The 18,368-nt window shown below is 49.3% G+C and overlaps 3 protein-coding genes across 4 annotated transcripts in view; all 3 read left to right on the top strand.

Moving 5' to 3' along the window:
• The window catches only part of LOC311155898 (UDP-glucuronosyltransferase 1A1-like), a gene marked incomplete at its 5' end in the record, with an annotated part of 99,637 nt that overhangs the window by 66,466 nt on the left and 14,803 nt on the right, over window positions 1-18,368 (top strand). The window lies entirely within an intron of this gene.
• LOC311156065 (UDP-glucuronosyltransferase 1A1-like) lies at window positions 661-6,479 on the top strand (the record flags this gene model as incomplete). Its single annotated transcript, XM_084209740.1, is given in 6 exon segments — window positions 661-867; window positions 2,968-3,285; window positions 3,291-3,611; window positions 4,597-4,968; window positions 5,521-5,581; window positions 6,394-6,479. Coding segments are annotated over 6 exon segments (1,365 nt in total).
• Window positions 14,541-18,310, top strand: LOC311155837 (UDP-glucuronosyltransferase 1A1-like; the record flags this gene model as incomplete). Its single annotated transcript, XM_084209272.1, has 5 exons — window positions 14,541-14,747; window positions 16,848-17,492; window positions 17,643-17,732; window positions 18,011-18,113; window positions 18,213-18,310. 5 exons carry the CDS (start codon window positions 14,541-14,543, stop codon window positions 18,308-18,310), a joined length of 1,143 nt encoding a protein of 380 aa, XP_084065398.1.

The following is an 18,368-nucleotide window of genomic DNA, read 5'->3' as shown; positions in this document are numbered from 1 at the left end:
ACTTTGTGTAACTTGGTGCTCTCTTAGTGAGTGATGAACGCCTCTGTGGGTCTGTGAAAGGCTTGCAGTCAGGTGAAATCCCTACTTGGCAAATTGTTGTAGTTGGGTCTGGTGTTTACTGAGACAGTAACTGCATCTCGGTCTTCTGTCCTTGTTGCCTCTCTACCTCTTTCTTTGCCAGTGAAATTTTTTGTGTTTTTTTACCTGGGAATATCCAAAGCTGTTATCTGGTGGATGGCAGGCTGGGGGCTCTCAGGTTGAGAAGCAGCCCCTTTTCAGGTTGAGAAGATCTGCTTGCAGGCAGATCTAGGAAAAGTTTTCCTTGGTGATGATGGGTGTGTGAACAAATTTCAGAGGGCTCAAGGGGCTACAGTGGCTTGGCAGGTGGTGCTCAAAGGTGACTGATAAGTGCCAAAGGTTTTGTCATAAGACATAAGGCTTATCTGGTGCATCCCCCACATTTATCAGCTGCCTGGACTCTGCTGCTGGTTATGCAGCCTTTTATCACAGCAGTGATTATACATTTACCACCGAGCAGATAATGCAAGGATACAGAGTTGGGCTGTGGCACAGATTGTTTAGAAGCGCAGAGTGAGCGCCAGAGCTCCTGTGCTGCCGCGGGTTTCCTTCCTTGTTGGCACTCAGCTGATCCCTGCAGGAATGGCCCCGGGGCTCAGTGCTGCTCCACCAGTTGTGCTTGTGCTCCTGTCCCTGCTGGGTCTGGCTGCTGCTGGGAAGCTCCTGGTGGTGCCAGTGGACGGGAGCCACTGGCTCAGCATGCGGGAATTGCTGGACATGCTCCAGCAGAAGGGACACGAGGTGGTTGTGGTGGCACCTGAAGTCTCCCTGCACATCAAACCGTCCAAGAGCTTTGTGATGAAAATGTATCCGGTCCCCTTCACTAAGGAAGAGCTGGATACAGTTTTCAAAGGGTCAATAATGGATTTATTTGAAGGAGGACCTTTTCTGGAAAGAGTTATTCGACAGTACCAACAGGCAAAGAAGACCTCTGCTCTGTTCCTGGCCACCTGCACACACTTAATCCACAACAAGGAGCTCATCAGGTACCTTGAGGAGAGCAAGTTTGATGCCGTCCTCACAGACCCTATCCTCCCCTGTGGGGCAATACTGGCTGAGTATCTTTCCCTGCCTTCTGTGTATTTCCTGCAACAAATTCCATGTGGTTTGGAGTATCAAGCCACCCAGTGCCCCAATCCCCCTTCCTATGTCCCCAGAGTATTTACAGACCTTACAGACCACATGACCTTTCTCCAGCGGGTGAAGAACATGCTCTATGACATCCCCAATTTCTTCCTCTGCGATGTTGTCTTCCAACCTTATGCAGAACTGGCTTCGGAGCTCCTCCAGCGGGAGGTGACCGTGCCGGATCTCCTGCGCCAGGCTTCCATTTGGCTCATGAAGCTGGACTTTGTCTTGCACTTCCCAAAACCCTTGATGCCCAACATGGTTTTGATTAGTGGAGTAAATTGTGCTTACAAGAAGCTAAGTCAGGTGGGTCACACTCTGTTTTCTCTTCTTGTTCTTGCAGGCTTTAGAAATCTCGGGGAAGCTGAAACTCAGCTTTCATTAGCAAGGAGGATTTCAATCTGCTCGTGCTTTGCAGGGAGGTGCTGGTTTGGTATCTGTGAAGGATGATCAGAGTAGGAAGAGGGAGAAAGTATTGTATATGCAATTAGCTCTGGTAGAATTCCCATTGGTGCTGTGCCTCTGCTCCAAAGCAGCTATGGATTGGAGTGGGTTCCTCAGAGCCTCTTCCATCAAGGCTGTTGATGTCACGCCAAGACAAGCTTTAAATTGAGGATGTGTTCATTTATCCTCTGGTCTAATTTGGCCAATTTCATCTGCAATTCTGGCTCCTTTCATTCCTTTAATGAAGGATTTTCAATGCTCTGAGTTGTCATAGGCACAACAAACATTGTCTCCTGGAAGGACATTTGAGGTCTCTCTGAGAATCTCCTGTCCTGGCACGTCCAGTGAGGTCAGGATGTTCTTTTCTCTCTCTTGTCCAGTTTTAAGTGTCCCTACAATCTCTAATTATTGGTACCTTTGTGTAACTTGGTACTCTCTTAGTGAGTGACGAAGTAGTACGGTGGGCTGTCAAAGCCTGCAGTCAGGTGCAATCCCTAAGTAGCAAATTGTTGTAGTTGGGTCTGGTGTTTCCTGAGAATTACACCTCAGGCTTCTGTCCTTGTTGCCTCTCTTCATCTTTCTTTGCCAGTGAAATTTTACGCTTCTTCCCCTGGGTATTTGCAAAGCTGGAAACAGAAGGAATTTGGGAGGCTGTGGGCTCTCAGGTTGAGAAGAAGCCCCTCGGTTTGCAGGCAGATCTAGGAAAAGTTTACCTTGCTGATGATGGCTGTGTGAGGTGCCACAGCAAATCTCAGAGGGCTCAAGGGGCTGTGTTGGCTTGGCAGGTGGAGATGCAATGTGACAAGAGTGCCAAAGGTTTTGTTACAAAACATGAGGCTTATCTGGTGCATCCCCCATATTTATCAGCTGCCTGAACTTTGCTGCTGGTTATGCAGCCTTTTATCACGCCTGTGATTACACAATTGCCGCAGAGCAGATAAAGCAAGGATACAAAGTTGGGCTGTGGCACAGATGGCTTAGAAGCGCGGAGTGAGCGCTGTAGCTCCTGTGCTGCCGCCGAGGGCTCCGGTGCTGTTGGGGATTTCCTGTCCTGGAAGCACTCACCGGATCCCTGCAGCAATGGCCCCAGGGCTCTGGGGGACTTCTTCCCCATGGGGACTGCGGAGGGCTTCTCTCCCCGTTGTGCTTCTGCTCCTGTCCCTGCTGGGTCTGGCTGCTGCTGGGAAGCTCCTGGTGACATCGGTGGACGGGAGCCCCTGGTTCAGCCTACGGGAGGCACTGGACATGCTGAAGCAGAAGGGACACGAGGTGGTTGTGGTGGCACCTGAAGTCTCCTTGAATGTCAAACCATCAGAGAATTTTGTGATGAAAATGTACCCAGTCCCCTTCACACAGGAAGAGATGGACAATGCATCCAAGGCATTTTTTCATATCACATTTGAGGAAGGATCTTTTCTGGAGAGATATTTTAAAGTAATTGAAGCTGGGAAAAGACTCACTGATCTGGTATTCTCCAGCTGTGAACAGCTCTTACAAAACAAGGAGCTCATCAGGTACCTTGAGGAGAGCAAGTTTGATGCCATCCTTACAGACCCCATAATACCTTGTGGCGTAATCCTGGCTGAGCATCTTTCACTTCCTTCTGTGTATTTCTTCCGACAAGTTCCGTGTGGGTTAGATTTGAAGCCACTCAGTGTCCCAATCCTCCTTCCTATGTGCCCAGGTCATTTTCAGACCTGTCAGACCAAATGAGCTTTTTCCAGCGGGTGAAGAATCTCCTCTTTGACACCCAAAACCTTTTCCTCTGTGATTTTACCTTTGAACCCTACTCAAAACTGGCTTCAGAGTTCCTGCAGCGGGAGGTGACTTTGCAGGATCTCTTACGGAAGGGCTCAGTTTGGCTCCTGAGGATGGAATTTGTGCTAGACTATCCAAGACCCTTGATGCCCAACATCATTCCCATTGGAGGAGCAAACTGTGCTCACAAGGATCTGCCTCAGGTGGGTCACGCTCTGGTTTTAATTTGTGCTCTGATGGATTTCTGTGTTCAGGAGCCTTTATTCTTGTGTTGCAGATGGGAATTGACTTCCCATGATTTCTGGATGGATGAATTCCATTTGTAGGCAGCAGTCCTGTACCTTCTTGCCTCTAAAGTGTGCTCTGCACTTGCTGTTTTGATTTCTCGTATTCTGAGCCATTTTGTGGAACTTTGTCTAACTTGGTGCTCTCTTCGTGAGTGATGAACGCGTCTGTGGGGGTGTGAAAGGCTTGCAGTCAGGTGCAATCCCTACTTGGCAAATTGTTGTAGTTGGGTCTGGTGTTTACTGAGACAGTAACTGCATCTCGGGCTTCTGTCCTTGTTGCCTCTCTGCCTCTTTCTTTGCCAGTGAAATTTTTGAGCTTTTTTACCTGGGTATTTCTAAAGCCGGAATGTGGTGGAAGGTGCCAGGCAGGGGGCTCTTGCGTTGAGAAACAGCCCCTCTGTTTGCAGGGAGATCTAGGAAGTGTTTGCCTTGGTGATGGCTGTTTTCAGAGTAGCAGCAAATTCCAGGAGTCAGAAGGGGCTGTGTTGGCTTGGCAGGTTGTGCTCAAAGGTGACTGATAAGCTAAGAATGTTTTAATAGAAACACGAGGCTTATCTGGTGCATCCCCCACGTTTATCAGCTGCCTGAACTTTGCTGCTGGTTATGCAGCCTTTTATCACGCCTGTGATTACACAATTGCCACAGAGCAGATAAAGCAAGGATACGAAGTTGGGCTGTGGCACAGATGGCTTAGAAGCGCGGAGCGAGCGCTGTAGCTCCTGTGCTGCCGCCGAGGGCTCCGGTGCTGTTGGGGATTTCCTGTCCTGGAAGCACTCACCGGATCCCTGCAGCAATGGCCCCAGGGCTCTGGGGGACTTCTTCCTCATGGGAACTGCGGGGGGCTTCTCTCCCCGTTGTGCTTCTGCTCCTGTCCCTGCTGGGTCTGGCTGCTGCTGGGAAGCTCCTGGTGACATCGGTGGACGGGAGCCCCTGGCTCAGCCTACGGGAGGCGCTGGATGTGCTGAAGCAGAAGGGACACGAGGTGGTCGTGGTGGCACCTGAAGTCTCCTTGCATGTCAAACCATCAGAGAATTTTGTGATGAAAATGTACCCGGTCACCTACACACAGGAGGAAATGGACAATGCATTCAAGGCATATATTTATATCGGATTTGGCGATGCATCATCTCTTGAAAGATATTTTAAAGTATATGAAGCTGTGAAAAGACTCACTGATCTGACGTTCTCTACCTGTGAACAGCTCTTGCAAAACAAGGACCTCATCAGGTACCTTGAGGAGAGCAAGTTTGATGCCATCCTTACAGACCCTCTAGTACCTTGTGGCGTTATCCTGGCTGAGCATCTTTCACTTCCTTCCGTGTATTTCTTACGAGGAATACCGTGTGGGTTAGATTTTGAAGCCACTCAGTGTCCCAATCCTCCTTCCTATGTGCCCAGGTCATTTTCAGAACTTACAGACCACATGACCTTTCTCCAACGGGTAACGAATCTTCTCTTTGACATCCCAAATCTTTTCCTCTGTGATTTTGCCTTTGAACCCTACTCAAAACTGGCTTCAGAGTTCCTGCAGCGGGAGGTGACTTTGCAGGATCTCTTATGGAAGGGCTCAGTTTGGCTCCTGAGGATGGAATTTGTGCTAGACTATCCAAGACCCTTGATGCCCAACATCATTCCCATTGGAGGAGCAAACTGTGCTCACAAGGATCTGCCTCAGGTTGGTCACGCTCTGGTTTTAATTTGTGCTCGGATGGATTTCTGTGTTCAGGAGCCTTTAATCTTGTGTAGCAGATGGGAATTTACTTCCCATGATTTCTGGATGGATGAATGCTCCTGAATTTTTCTCTCCTTCTCTTTCTGTTTGTAGGCAGTATTTCTGTATCTTCTTACCTCTAAAGTGTGCTCTGCATTTGCTGTTTTGATTTCACGTATTCAGAGCCATTTTGTGGAACTTTCTGTAACTTGGTGTCTTGGTTTGGAAAGACAGGTGCCTGCTAAAGGAGACAGAAGCCTTCCCTGAAATCGAGAATGCAAACCCTCTCTACCCTTCCTGAATTGCTTTGAATTTTAAATAAGGGGCTCTCAGGCAAAAATTATGGGAGCAGGAAATTACACTTCTTTAATAGGGAAGGGGAAAAAAAAAGATAAAAGGATAAAAAAACAATGCAATACACTAGAACCACACTGTCAGAGTCAGAACTCGACCTGACACTCTGTTGTTCAGGGTGTTGGTAGCAGTCCATTTTGAAAAGGGCTGCAGTCCTCCTGGAGTGTCAGTCGTGGTTCTGTTGGAGCAGGGGAGTCCTGTAGAAAAGGGATGTATTCTTCCTCTACAGATCCGTGGAAGTAGAAGCAGCTGCTGTTCCTCTGGGCGGTCCAGTGGAGTAAAAGCTGTGTGGTGTGTCAGAATCTTCCAGGTTATATTGGGGTAGAAATGCTTGGCTCCTCCCTCTGGGCAGAGCATCTCACAATGGGATGCTATAGATCTTATCAGTCATGTGGTGACATTCAATAGGCCCTTATCAGCAGAATACCCCCTGTTGATTATGATCACTCAGAAAGAGAGATAAGGAGCATTGCCCACTTGACTCCAGACAATTGCCATACAGATGGCAATAGAATACATCTTGCCTTGCAATCTGGAACTTTATCCGCCCCTTATTCTATTTCCATCTGTATCGCAATGAAATCTTACACACAGTTCTCACTTAAGACTAGATTTCCCTGTGGTACACAACAGCTTTCTCCATCTTTCTGCATTATCCACCAAGTGTAACCAGGTCCTTGAGCAAAAACTATTCCCCGGATGGGTTTGTCTTTGCCTGAGGTGGGAGTAATCCAAACAGTCTTTCCTAAAATACCTTTCATGTGTACAACAGGGACTTTATCTCCATCCACTGTGTGCAGGGGTTCAGACTGGGCAGGGCCAGCTCGATTGATGGACCCTCGGGTGTTGACCATCCAGGTGGCCTTTGCTAAGTTCACTTCCCAATTTCTAAAAGTCTCCCCTCCAAGTGCCTTCAGGGTAGTCTTGAGTAGTCTAGTGCATCATTCAACTTTCCTGGCAGCTGGTGCAGGATATGGGATATGGTATATCCATTCAATACCATGTTCCCTGGCCCAGGTGTTGATAAGGCCATTCCTGAAATGGGTCCCATTGTCCGACTCAATTCTCTCAGGGGTTCCATGTCTCCACAGGACTTGCTTTTCCAAGCCCAGGATGCTGTTCCGGGCAGTAGTGGGAAGCACACGTTCGGTCTCCAACCATCTCGTGGTGGCTTCCACCATGGTGAGCACGTAGCGCTTGCCTTGGCGTTTCTGGGGCAGTGGGATGGAGTCAATCTGCCAGGCCTCCCCATACCTGTACTTGGACCACTGCCCACCGTACCACAGGGGCTTCACTCGCTGGGCCTGCTTGATGGCAGCACACGTCTCACAGTCATGGATAACCTGAGAAATACTGTCTTTGGTTAAATCCACCCCTCGGTCTCGTGCCCACTTACAGGTGGCATCTCTGCCTCGATGACCTGAGACATCATGGGCCCATCGAGCTAGAAACAATTCCTCCTTATGTTGCCAATCTAAGTCTCTCTTTGACACCTCTATTTTTGCTGCCTGATCCACATGTTGGTTGTTTCGGTGTTCCTCATTAGCCTGACTCTTGGGGACATGGGCATCTACGTGGCGGACTTCACGGGTAGCTTTTCTAACCTAGTGGCAATGTCCTTCCACTCATCAGCAGCCCAGATTGGTTTTCCCCTACGCTGCCAGTTGGCCTTTTTTCACCTTTCCAGCCAGCCCCACAGAGCATTGGCTACCATCCAGGAATCAGTATAAAGGTAGAGCTTTGGCCACTTCTCTCTCTCAGCAATGTCCAGAGCCAGCTGAACAGCTTTGAGTTCAGCAAGTTGACTTGATCCACCTTCTCCTTCGGTAGCTTGAGCAACCTGTCGTGTGGGGCTCCATACGGCTGCTTTCCACTTCCGGTTCATCCCTACGATACGACAGGAACCGTCAGTGAAAAGAGCATTGCATGTTTCCTCTGCTGGTAGATGGTTGTGCGGTGGAGCTTCTTCGGCACATGTCACTTGCTCTTGTTCCTCTTCATCAGCAAGACCAAAGTCTTCACCTTCCGGCCAGTTTGTAATTATTTCTAAAATCCCAGGACGATTCAGGTTTCCAATTCGGGCGCGCTGTGTGATCAGAGCAATCCATTTACTCCATGTAGCATCAGTGGCGTGGTGGGTGGTGGGAGCCTTTCCTTTGAACATCCACCCCAGTGCCGGTAGTCGGGGTGCCAGGAGGAGTTGTGTTTCCATGCCAATCACCTCTGAGGCAGCTTGAACTCCTTCGTAGGCAGCCAAGATTTCCTTTTCTGTGGGAGTAATTGGCTTCGGACCCTCTGTAGCTTCGACTCCAAAATCCCAATGGTCGGCCTTGAGTCTCCCCCGCCACCTTTTGCCAAAGGCTCCAGGACCAGCCATGGTTCCTGGGTGCAGAGTAGAGCACATTCTGCACCTCTGCTCCTGTCCTGACTGGGCCAAGGGCTACCACATGAGCAATTACCTGCTTGATTTGGGCAAAGGCTTGTTGTTGCTCAGGGCCCCAGTGCAACTCGTTCTTCTTGCGGGTGTCCAGGTAAAGAGGGCTCACAATCTGACTGTACTCAGGAATATGCATCCTCCAAAAGCCTATGGCACCTAGGAAAGCTTGTGTTTCCTTCTTGCTAGTTGGTGGAGAAATCACAGTGATCTTGTTGATGACCTCAGTGGGAATCTGACGTTGTCCATCTTGCCACTTTACTCCCAGGAACTGGATCTCTCGGGCAGGTCCCTTGACTTTGCTCTTCTTGATGGCGCAACCAGCTTCTAGCAGAATCTGGATGATTTTCTTTCCTTTCTCAAATACTTCTACTGCCGTGTTCCCCCACACAATGATGTCATCAATGTATTGCAGATGTTCTGAAGCCACACCCTTTTCCAGTTCATTCTGGATCAGTCCATGGCAGATGGTGGGGCTGTGCTTCCACCCCTGGGGCAGTCAGTTCCAGGTGTACTGCACACCCCTCCAGGTGAAAGCAAACTGAGGCCTGCATTCTGCTGCCAGAGGAATGGAGAGAAACGTGTTAGCGATGTCAACAGTGGCAAACCACTTTGCTGCCTTGGACTCCAGCTCGTACTGGAGTTCCAGCATGTCCGGCACAGCAGCGTTCAGAGGTGGAATCGCTTCCTTCAAGGCACAATAGTCCACAGTCAATCTCCATTCTCTGTCAGAATTGTGCACTGGCCAGATGGCACTGTTGAAGGGTGAGTGGGTTTTGCTGCCCACCCCTTGGCTCTCCAGCTCACGGATCATTTGGTGCATGGGGATCACGGCATCTCGATTCGTCCGATACTGCCGGCGGTGCACCGTCGAGGTGGCAATTGGCACTCGTTGCTCTTCCACATTCAGGAGACCTACTGCAGATGGGTTTTCTGACAGTCCAGGCAAGGTGTTCAACTACTTTATGTTCTCTCTCTCTACAGCAGCTATGCCAAAAGCCCATCTGAGTCCCTTTGGGTCTATGTAATAGCCATTCTGGAGAAAGTCTATGCCTAGGATGCATGGGGCCTCTGGGCCAGTCACAATAGGATGTTTCTTCCAGTCTTTCCCCGTCAGGCTCATCTCAGCTTCTAAAAGGGTCAATTGCTGTGATCCCCCTGTCACCCCGGCAATAGAAACAGGTTCCGCCCCCACATGTCCCCATGGTATCAGGGTACACTGTGCACCAGTATCAACTAAAGCATCGTATTTTTCTGGTTCTGATGTGCCAGGCCATCGGATCCACACCGTCCAGAAAATCCGATTTTCCCATGCCTCTCCCTGGCTCAAGGCAGGGCCCCTCTAACACTGGTTATTATTTCTTTCCTGGACATATATGGTAGAAGTACCCTCAAGGGGATCTGACATATCATACTCAGCAGCACGGTCATGAGAGGTAGAGGCTACCTTCACTTTACTGGAGTTCCCTCGGTTAGTGTTTCCCTCTTTGAGTTGACGCACCCGTGCTGCCAGGACAGAAGTGGGTTTTCCATCCCACTTTCCCATATCTTCCCCATGGTCCCGCAGAAAAAACCACAGGTCAGCCCGTGGGGTGTACCCTTTCTCTCTAGCTGGGGAATGTTGCACTCTGAATCTGGGGCCTGTCACTTGCACTGGTGCAATATGGGGATTGTTCCTTCTCACCACTTCCCTGATCTCCCTTATCTCCTCTCTGAGTTCTTGGACTACGGCAGAGACATGAGCCTGCATGGGGCCATTGATCATACTTTCATAATTCCTAAGCTTATTTGCAACAGACCCCACTGTCTCTCTGTTGGTATCAGCATTAATTGTGGTAATGAAGGTGGTGTATTGAGATGGCCCCAGACTTGCCAGACTCCACAGCATTTGCCCTGTGCATCTGACCTGATCAGGGTCATTTATCGTGCTGTCCATCCCTCCCAAAGAGTACCTCCAACACTGCCACTTCTCTCAGTTGTTGGATCCCTTCCTCAAGAGTCTTCCAGCGCATTCTATGGTGCTGCTCCTGCATCCTTTCCCTGAGGACAAACCTCTCTCTGACACTTATCAAAAGCCGCTCCCAGAGGGAAAGGGACCCTGGCTCCCTTACAAAAATCTGATTGATACCTGAGTCCTGAGTCAAGGGTCCCAGATTCCTTGCCTCACCACCATCCAGCTGGACACCTGTGCCCATGAGATCCCAGACGCGAAGAAGCCAGGTTGTATATGCTTCACATCCCCGTCGTACAATGTCTTTATGCAGATTACGGAGACTTTCATACATCAGGGACTCAGTGATGATTGCAACCTCTGGTTCCCTGTGGGCTGTGAGGGCCCTCCCCTATCTGGGTGCTCTGCTTTTGTCTTCGATCTCCTTGTTTCTACAGGGGCAACTGCTGCTGGCTCTGACTGCCTCTGCAGTTCAGCTGGGACCTGGGCAGTTGTAACATCTGTGGGTTCTGCTGCTGCACTATTAGGCTCTCCCTCTTCAAGACATGGGGAGGGGCTGCTCACCAGCTGGTGAAGTGTATTCCTTCAGCATCTGGCCCATCTCACGCATCTCCTTCACCAGATCCCCCACCCAATCTGGGTAGTTCACATCTAGGGTGGGCTGTGGGGTGGGTCAGGCTCTGGGGCAGCAGCAGCCCTAGACTCTGGTGGCATGTTAGGTTCTGGGGTAGGCGTCAGGGTAGTTATCCAGGTTAGTCTCCCCCTCTCTCTAAATGCTAAATAGATCAGGCCTATCAGCAACACCAGCCACTGTATGATATCATTAATATTTAGAGTGGATCTGATCCCTTCAAAAACTGGTGGGGCAGACCCGAAAAGATGGTTAAAGGGTTAGGAGAAGATTTCCCCCAGTGTCATTTCCTTATAGCAGGAGCCATTATTAAAGTAACCCCAAAACCATACAGTAAGTGTGTGATTGCTGTGAATACATGTGCCTGCTTTCCAGAGGAAGTTAAAAATCCCTCAATTTCTCACCTTATTCACCCATAAGAAAAACCGGATAATAGCCACAGTAGCCTTGGTTATCGGACCCATGTTTAGATAAGGGCCTACAAATGGGAGAAATTCAGCCACGATCACATGCCACCCAAACCAGGGTACGCTGGACCACATGGTGTCACCTAACGGGGTTTCTATAGCCGCACACCAAAAAAATCAGATTATTCAAGAACTGTTATTCCCTTTTTGTTTAAGTGCCCTTGAGCCGCACGTTGGGCGCCAAAATCTGTCCTGGTTTGGAAAGACAGGTGCCTGCTAAAGGAGACAGAAGCCTCCCCTGAAATCGAGAATGCAAACCTTCCCGACCCTTCCTGAATTGTTATGAATTTTAAATAAGGGCTCTCAGGCAAAAATTATGGGAGCAGGAAATAACACTTCTTTGATAGGGAAGGGAAAAAAAGATAAAAGGATAAAAAACCAATGCAATACACTAGAACAACACTGACAGAGTCAGAACTCAACCTGACACCCTGTTGTTCAGGGTGCTGGTAGCACTCCAGTTGAAAAAGGAGCTGCAGTCCTCCAGGAGTGTCAGGCGTGGTTCTGTTGGAGCAGGGCAGTCCTGTAGGAAAGGGGTGTACTCTTCCTCCACAGATCCGTGGAAGTAGAAGCAGATACTTTTCCTCTGGGCAGTCCAGTGGAGTAAAAGCTGTGTTGTGTGTCAGAATCTTCCAGGTTATATTGGGGTAGGAATGCTTGGCTCCTCCCTCTGGGCAGAGCATCTCACAATGGGATGTTATAGATCTTATCAGTCATGTGGTGACATTCAATAGGCCCTTATCAGCAGATATCCCCCTGTTGATTATGATCACTCAGGAAGAGAGATAAGGAGCATTGCCCACTTGACACCAGACAACTGGCAATACAGATGGCAATAGAATACATCTTGCCTTGCAATCTGGAACACTTGGTACTCTCTTAGTGAGTGAAGAACTAGTTGGGTGGGCTGTCAAAGCCTGCAGTCAGATGCAATCCCTAATTGGCAAATTGTTGTAGTTGGGTCTCGTGTTTTCTGAGAAATGCATCTTAGGCTTCTGTCCTTGTTGCCTCTCTTCATCTTTCTTTGCCAGTGATATTTTTGTGCTTCTTCCCCTGGGTATTTCCAAAGCTGGAAACAGGAGGAATTTGGGAGGCTGTGGGCTCTCAGGTTGAGAAGAAGCCCCTCGGTTTGCAGGCAGATCTAGGAAAAGTTTGCCTTGCTGATGATGGCTGTGTGAGGTGCCACAGCAAATCTCAGAGGGCTCAAGGGGCTGTGTTGGCTTGGCAGGTGGAGTTGCAATGTGACAAGAGTGCCAAAGGTTTTGTTATAAAACATGAGGCTTATCTGGTGCATCCCCCAAATTTATCAGCTGCCTGAACTTTGCTGCTGGTTATGCAGCCTTTTATCACGCCTGTGATTACACAATTGCCACAGAGCAGATAAAGCAAGGATACAAAGTTGGGCTGTGGCACAGATGGCTTAGAAGCGCGGAGCGAGCGCTGTAGCTCCTGTGCTGCTGCCGAGGGCTCCGGTGCTGTTGGGGATTTCCTGTCCTGGAAGCACTCACCAGATCCCGGCAGGAATGGCCCCAGGGCTCTGGGGGACTTCTTCCCCATGGGGACTGCGGGGGGCTTCTCTCCCTGTTGTGCTTCTGCTCCTGTCCCTGCTGGGTCTGGCTGCTGCTGGGAAGCTCCTGGTGACATCGGTGGATGGGAGCCCCTGGTTCAGCCTACGGGAGGCACTGGACATGCTGAAGCAGAAGGGACACGAGGTGGTTGTGGTGGCACCTGAAGTCTCTTTGCATGTCAAACCATCAGAGAATTTTGTGATGAAAATGTACCCAGTCCCCTTCACACAGGAAGAGATGGACAATGCAGCCAAGGCATATATTCATATCACATTTGAAGATGCATCTTCGCTGGATAGATATTATAAAGTATTTGAAGCTGTGAAAAGATTCACTGGTCTGGCGTTCTCCAGCTGTGAGAAGCTCTTGCGAAACAAAGAGCTCATCAGGTTCCTTGAGGAGAGCAAGTTTGATGCCATCCTTACAGACCCTGTAATACCTTGTGGCGTGATCCTGGCTGAGCATCTTTCACTTCCTTCCGTGTATTTCTTACGAGGAATACCGTGTGGCTTCGATTATGAAGCCACTCAGTGTCCCAATCCTACTTCCTATGTGCCCAGGTCATTTTCAGAACTTACAGACCACATGACCTTTCTCCAGCGGGTGAAGAATCTTCTCTTTGACATCCCAAATCTTTTCCTCTGTGACTTTGCCTTTGAACCCTACTCAAAACTGGCTTCAGAGTTCCTGCAGCGGGAGGTGACTTTGCAGGATCTCTTACGGAAGGGCTCAGTTTGGCTCCTGAGGATGGAATTTGTGCTAGACTATCCAAGACCCTTGATGCCCAACATCATTCCCATTGGAGGAGCAAACTGTGCTCACAAGGATCTGCCTCAGGTGGGTCACGCTCTGGTTTTAATTTGTGCTCGGATGGATTTCTGTGTTCAGAAGCCTTTAATCTTGTGTTGCAGATGGGAATTGACTTCCCATTCCATGATTTCTGGATGGATGAATGCTCCTGAATTTTTCTCTCCCTTTGCATTTCTTGGCAGGAGTCCTGTGCCTTCTCACCTCTAAAGTGTGCTCTGCATTTGCTGTTTTGATTTCTCGTATTCAGAGCCATTTTGTGGAACTTTGTGAAATTTGGTGCTCTCTTAGTGAGTGATGAACGCGTCTGTGTGTCTGTGAAAGGCTTGCAGTCAGGTGCAATCCCTACTTGGCAAATTGTTGTAGTTGGGTCTGGTGTTTACTGAGACAGTAACTGCATCTCGGGCTTCATTCCTTGTTGCCTCTCTACCTCTTTCTTTGCCAGTGAAATTTTTGTGCTTTTTTACCTGGGGATATTCAAAGCTGGTATCTTGTGGATGGCAGGCTGGGGGCTCTCAGTTGAGAAGCAGCCCCTTTTCAGGTTGAGAAGATCTGCTTGCAGGCACATCTAGGAAAAGTTTTCCTTGGTGATGATGGGTGTGTGAACAAATTTCAGAGGGCTCAAGGGGCTACAGTGGCTTGGCAGGTGGTGCTCAAAGGTGACTGTTACGTGCCAAAGGTTTTGTCATAAGACATAAGGCTTATCTGGTGCATCCCCCACATTTATCAGCTGCCTGGACTCTGCTGCTGGTTATGCAGCCTTTTATCACAGCAGTGATTATACATTTACCACAGAGCAGATAAAGCAAGGATACAGAGTTGGGCTGTGGCACAGATGGCTTAGAAGCGCAGAGTGAGCGCCAGAGCTCCTGTCCTGCCACGGGTTTCCTTCCTTGTAGGCACTCGGCTGATCCCTGCAGGAATGGCCCCGGGGCTCAGTGCTGCTCCACCAGTTGTGCTTGTGCTCCTGTCCCTGCTGGGTCTGGCTGCTGCTGGGAAGCTCCTGGTGGTGCCAGTGGACGGGAGCCACTGGCTCAGCATGCGGGAATTGCTGGACATGCTCCAGCAGAAGGGACACGAGGTGGTTGTGGTGGCACCTGAAGTCTCCCTGCACATCAAACCGTCCAAGAGCTTTGTGATGAAAATGTACCCGGTCCCCTTCACTAAGGAAGAGCTGGATACAGTTTTCAAAGGGTCAATAATGGATTTATTTGAAGGAGGACCTTTTCTGGAAAGAGTTATTCGACAGTACCAGCAGGCAAAGAAGACCTCTGCTCTGTTCCTGGCCACCTGCACGCACTTAATCTACAACAAGGAGCTCATCAGGTACCTTGAGGAGAGCAGGTTTGATGCTGTCCTCACAGACCCTATCCTCCCCTGTGGGGCAATACTGGCCGAGTATCTTTCCCTGCCTTCTGTGTATTTCCTGCAGCAAATTCCATGTGGTTTGGAGTATCAAGCCACCCAGTGCCCCAATCCCCCTTCCTATGTCCCCAGAGTATTTACAGACCTTACAGACCACATGACCTTTCTCCAGCGCGTGAAGAACATGCTCTATGACATCCCCAATTTCTTCCTCTGCGATGTTGTCTTCCAACCTTATGCAGAACTGGCTTCGGAGTTCCTCCAGCGGGAGGTGACCATGCCGGATCTCCTGCGCCAGGCTTCCATTTGGCTCATGAAGCTGGACTTTGTCTTGCACTTCCCAAAACCCTTGATGCCCAACATGGTTTTGATTAGTGGAGTAAATTGTGCTTACAAGGAGCTAAGTCAGGTGGGTCACGCTCTGTTTTCTCTTCTTGTTCTTGCAGGCTTTAGAAATCTCAGGAAAGCTGAAACTCAGCTTTCATTAGCAAGGAGGATTTCAATCTGCTCGTGCTTTGCAGGGAGGTGCTGGTTTGGTATCTGTGAAGGATGATCAGAGTAGGAAGAGGGAGAAAGTATTGTATATGCAATTAGCTCTGGTAGAATTCCCATTGGTGCTGTGCCTCTGCTCCAAAGCAGCTTTGGATTGGAGTGGCTTCCTCAGAGCCTCTTCCATCAAGGCTGTTGATGTGACGCCAAGACAAGCCTTAAATTGAGGACGTTTTCATTTATCCTCTGATCTAATCTGGCCAATTTCATCTGCAATTCTGGCTCCTTTCATTCCTTTAATGAAGGATTTTCAACGCTCTGAATTGTCATAGGCACATCAAGCATTGTCTCCTGGAAGGACATTTGAGGTCTCTCTGAGAATCTCCTGTCCTGGCACGTCCAGTGAGGTCAGGATGTTCTTTTCTCTCTCTTGTCCAGTTTGAAGTGTCCCTACAATCTCTAATTATTGGTACCTTTGTGTAACTTGGTACTCTCTTAGTGAGTGAAGAAGTAGTACGGTGGGCTGTCAAAGCCTGCAGTCAGGTGCAATCCCTAAGTAGCAAATTGTTGTAGTTGGGTCTGGTGTTTCCTGAGAAATGCACCTCAGGCTTCTGTCCTTGTTGCCTCTCTTCATCTTTCTTTGCCAGTGAAATTTTACGCTACTTCCCCTGGGTATTTCCAAAGCTGGAAACAGAAGGAATTTGGGAGGCTGTGGGCTCTCAGGTTGAGAAGAAGGCCCTCTGTTTGCAGGCAGATCTAGGAAAAGTTTGCCTTGCTGATGATGGCTGTGTGAAGTGCCACAGCAAATCTCAGAGGGCTCACGGGGCTGTGTTGGCTTGGCAGGTGGAGTTGCAATGTGACAAAAGTGCTAAAGGTTTTGTTACAAAACTTGAGGCTTATCTGGTGCATCCCCCACATTTATCAGCTGCCTGAACTTTGCTGCTGGTTATGCAGCCTTTTATCATGCCTGTGATTACACAATTGCCGCAGAGCAGATAAAGCAAGGATACAAAGTTGGGCTGTGGCACAGATGGCTTAGAAGCGCGGAGCGAGCGCTGTAGCTCCTGTGCTGCTGCCGAGGGCTCCGGTGCTGTTGGGGATTTCCTGTCCTGGAAGCACTCACCGGATCCCTGCAGGAATGGCCCCAGGGCTCTGGGGGACTTCTTCCCCATGGGGACTGCGGGGGGCTTCTCTCCCCGTTGTGCTTCTGCTCCTGTCCCTGCTGGGTCTGGCTGCTGCTGGGAAGCTCCTGGTGACATCGGTGGATGGGAGCCCCTGGTTCAGCCTACGGGAGGCGCTGGACATGCTGAAGCAGAAGGGACACGAGGTGGTCGTGCTGGCACCTGAAGTCTCCTTGCGCGTCAAACCATCAGAGAATTTTGTGATGAAAATGTACCCGGTCCCCTACACACAGGAAGAGATGGACAATGCATCCAAGGCATTTTTTCATATCACATTTGAGGAAGGATCTTTTCTGGAAAGATATTTTAAAGTAATTGAAGCTATGAAAAGATTCACTGATATGGTGTTCTCCAGCTGTGAACAGCTCCTACAAAACAAGGAGCTCATCAGGTACCTTGAGGAGAGCAAGTTTGATGCCATCCTTACAGACCCTATAATACCTTGTGGCGTAATCCTGGCTGAGCATCTTTCACTTCCTTCCGTGTATTTCTTCCGACAAGTCCCGTGTGGCTTCGATTTTGAAGCCACTCAGTGTCCCAATCCTCCTTCCTATGTGCCCAGGTCATTTTCACAACTTACAGACCACATGACTTTTCTCCAGCGGGTGAAGAATCTTCTCTTTGACACCCAAAACCTTTTCCTCTGTGATTTTACCTTTGAACCCTACTCAAAACTGGCTTCAGAGTTCCTGCAGCGGGAGGTGACTTTGCAGGATCTCTTACGGAAGGGCTCAGTTTGGCTCCTGAGGATGGAATTTGTGCTAGACTATCCAAGACCCTTGATGCCCAACATCATTCCCATTGGAGGAGCAAACTGTGCTCACAAGGATCTGCCTCAGGTGGGTCACGCTCTGGTTTTAATTTGTGCTCGGATGGATTTCTGTGTTCAGAAGCCTTTAATCTTGTGTTGCAGATGGGAATTGACTTCCCAGGATTTCTGGATGGATGAATGCTCCTGAATTTTTCTCTCCGTCTCTTTCCATTTGTAGGCAGCAGTCCTGTGCCTTCTCACCTCTAAAGTGTGCTCTGCATTTGCTGTTTTGATTTCTCGTATTCAGAGCCATTTTGTGGAACCTTGTGTAATTTGGTGCTCTCTTAGTGAGTGATGAACGCGTCTGTGTGTCTGTGAAAGGCTTGCAGTCAGGTGCAATCCCTGCTTGGCAAATTGTTGTAGTTGGGTCTGGTGTTTACTGAGACAGTAACTGCATCTCGGGCTTCATTCCTTGTTGCCTCTCTGCCTCTTTCTTTGCCAGTGAAATTTTTGTGCTTTTTTACCTGGGTATTTCCAAAGCCGGAATGTGGCGGAAGGTGGCAGGCAGGGGGCTCTTGTGTTGAGAAACAGCCCCTCTGTTTGCAGGGAGATCTAGGAAAAGTTTGCCTTGGTGATGGCTGTTTGCAGAGTAGCAGCAAATTCCAGGAGTCAGAAGGGGCTGTGTTGGCTTGGCAGGTGGTGCTCAAAGGTGACTGATAAGCTAAGAATGTTTTAATAGAAACACGAGGCTTATCTGGTGCATCCCCCACATTTGTCAGCTGCCTGGACTCTGCTGCTGGTTATGCAGCCTTTTATCACAGCAGTGATTATACATTTACCACAGAGCAGATAAAGCAAGGATACAGAGTTGGGCTGTGGCACAGATTGTTTAGAAGTGCGGAGTGAGCGCCAGAGCTCCTGTGCTGCCGCGGGTTTCCTTCCTTGTTGGCACTCAGCTGATCCC

The sequence above is a fragment of the Fringilla coelebs genome, assembly GCF_963513975.1.
Source record: "Fringilla coelebs genome assembly, chromosome: 7".
In the NCBI taxonomy this organism is placed as follows: Eukaryota; Metazoa; Chordata; class Aves; order Passeriformes; family Fringillidae; genus Fringilla; species Fringilla coelebs.
Note: the sequence above shows the minus strand (reverse complement) of the source record. Positions and strands in the feature narration are given on the sequence as shown.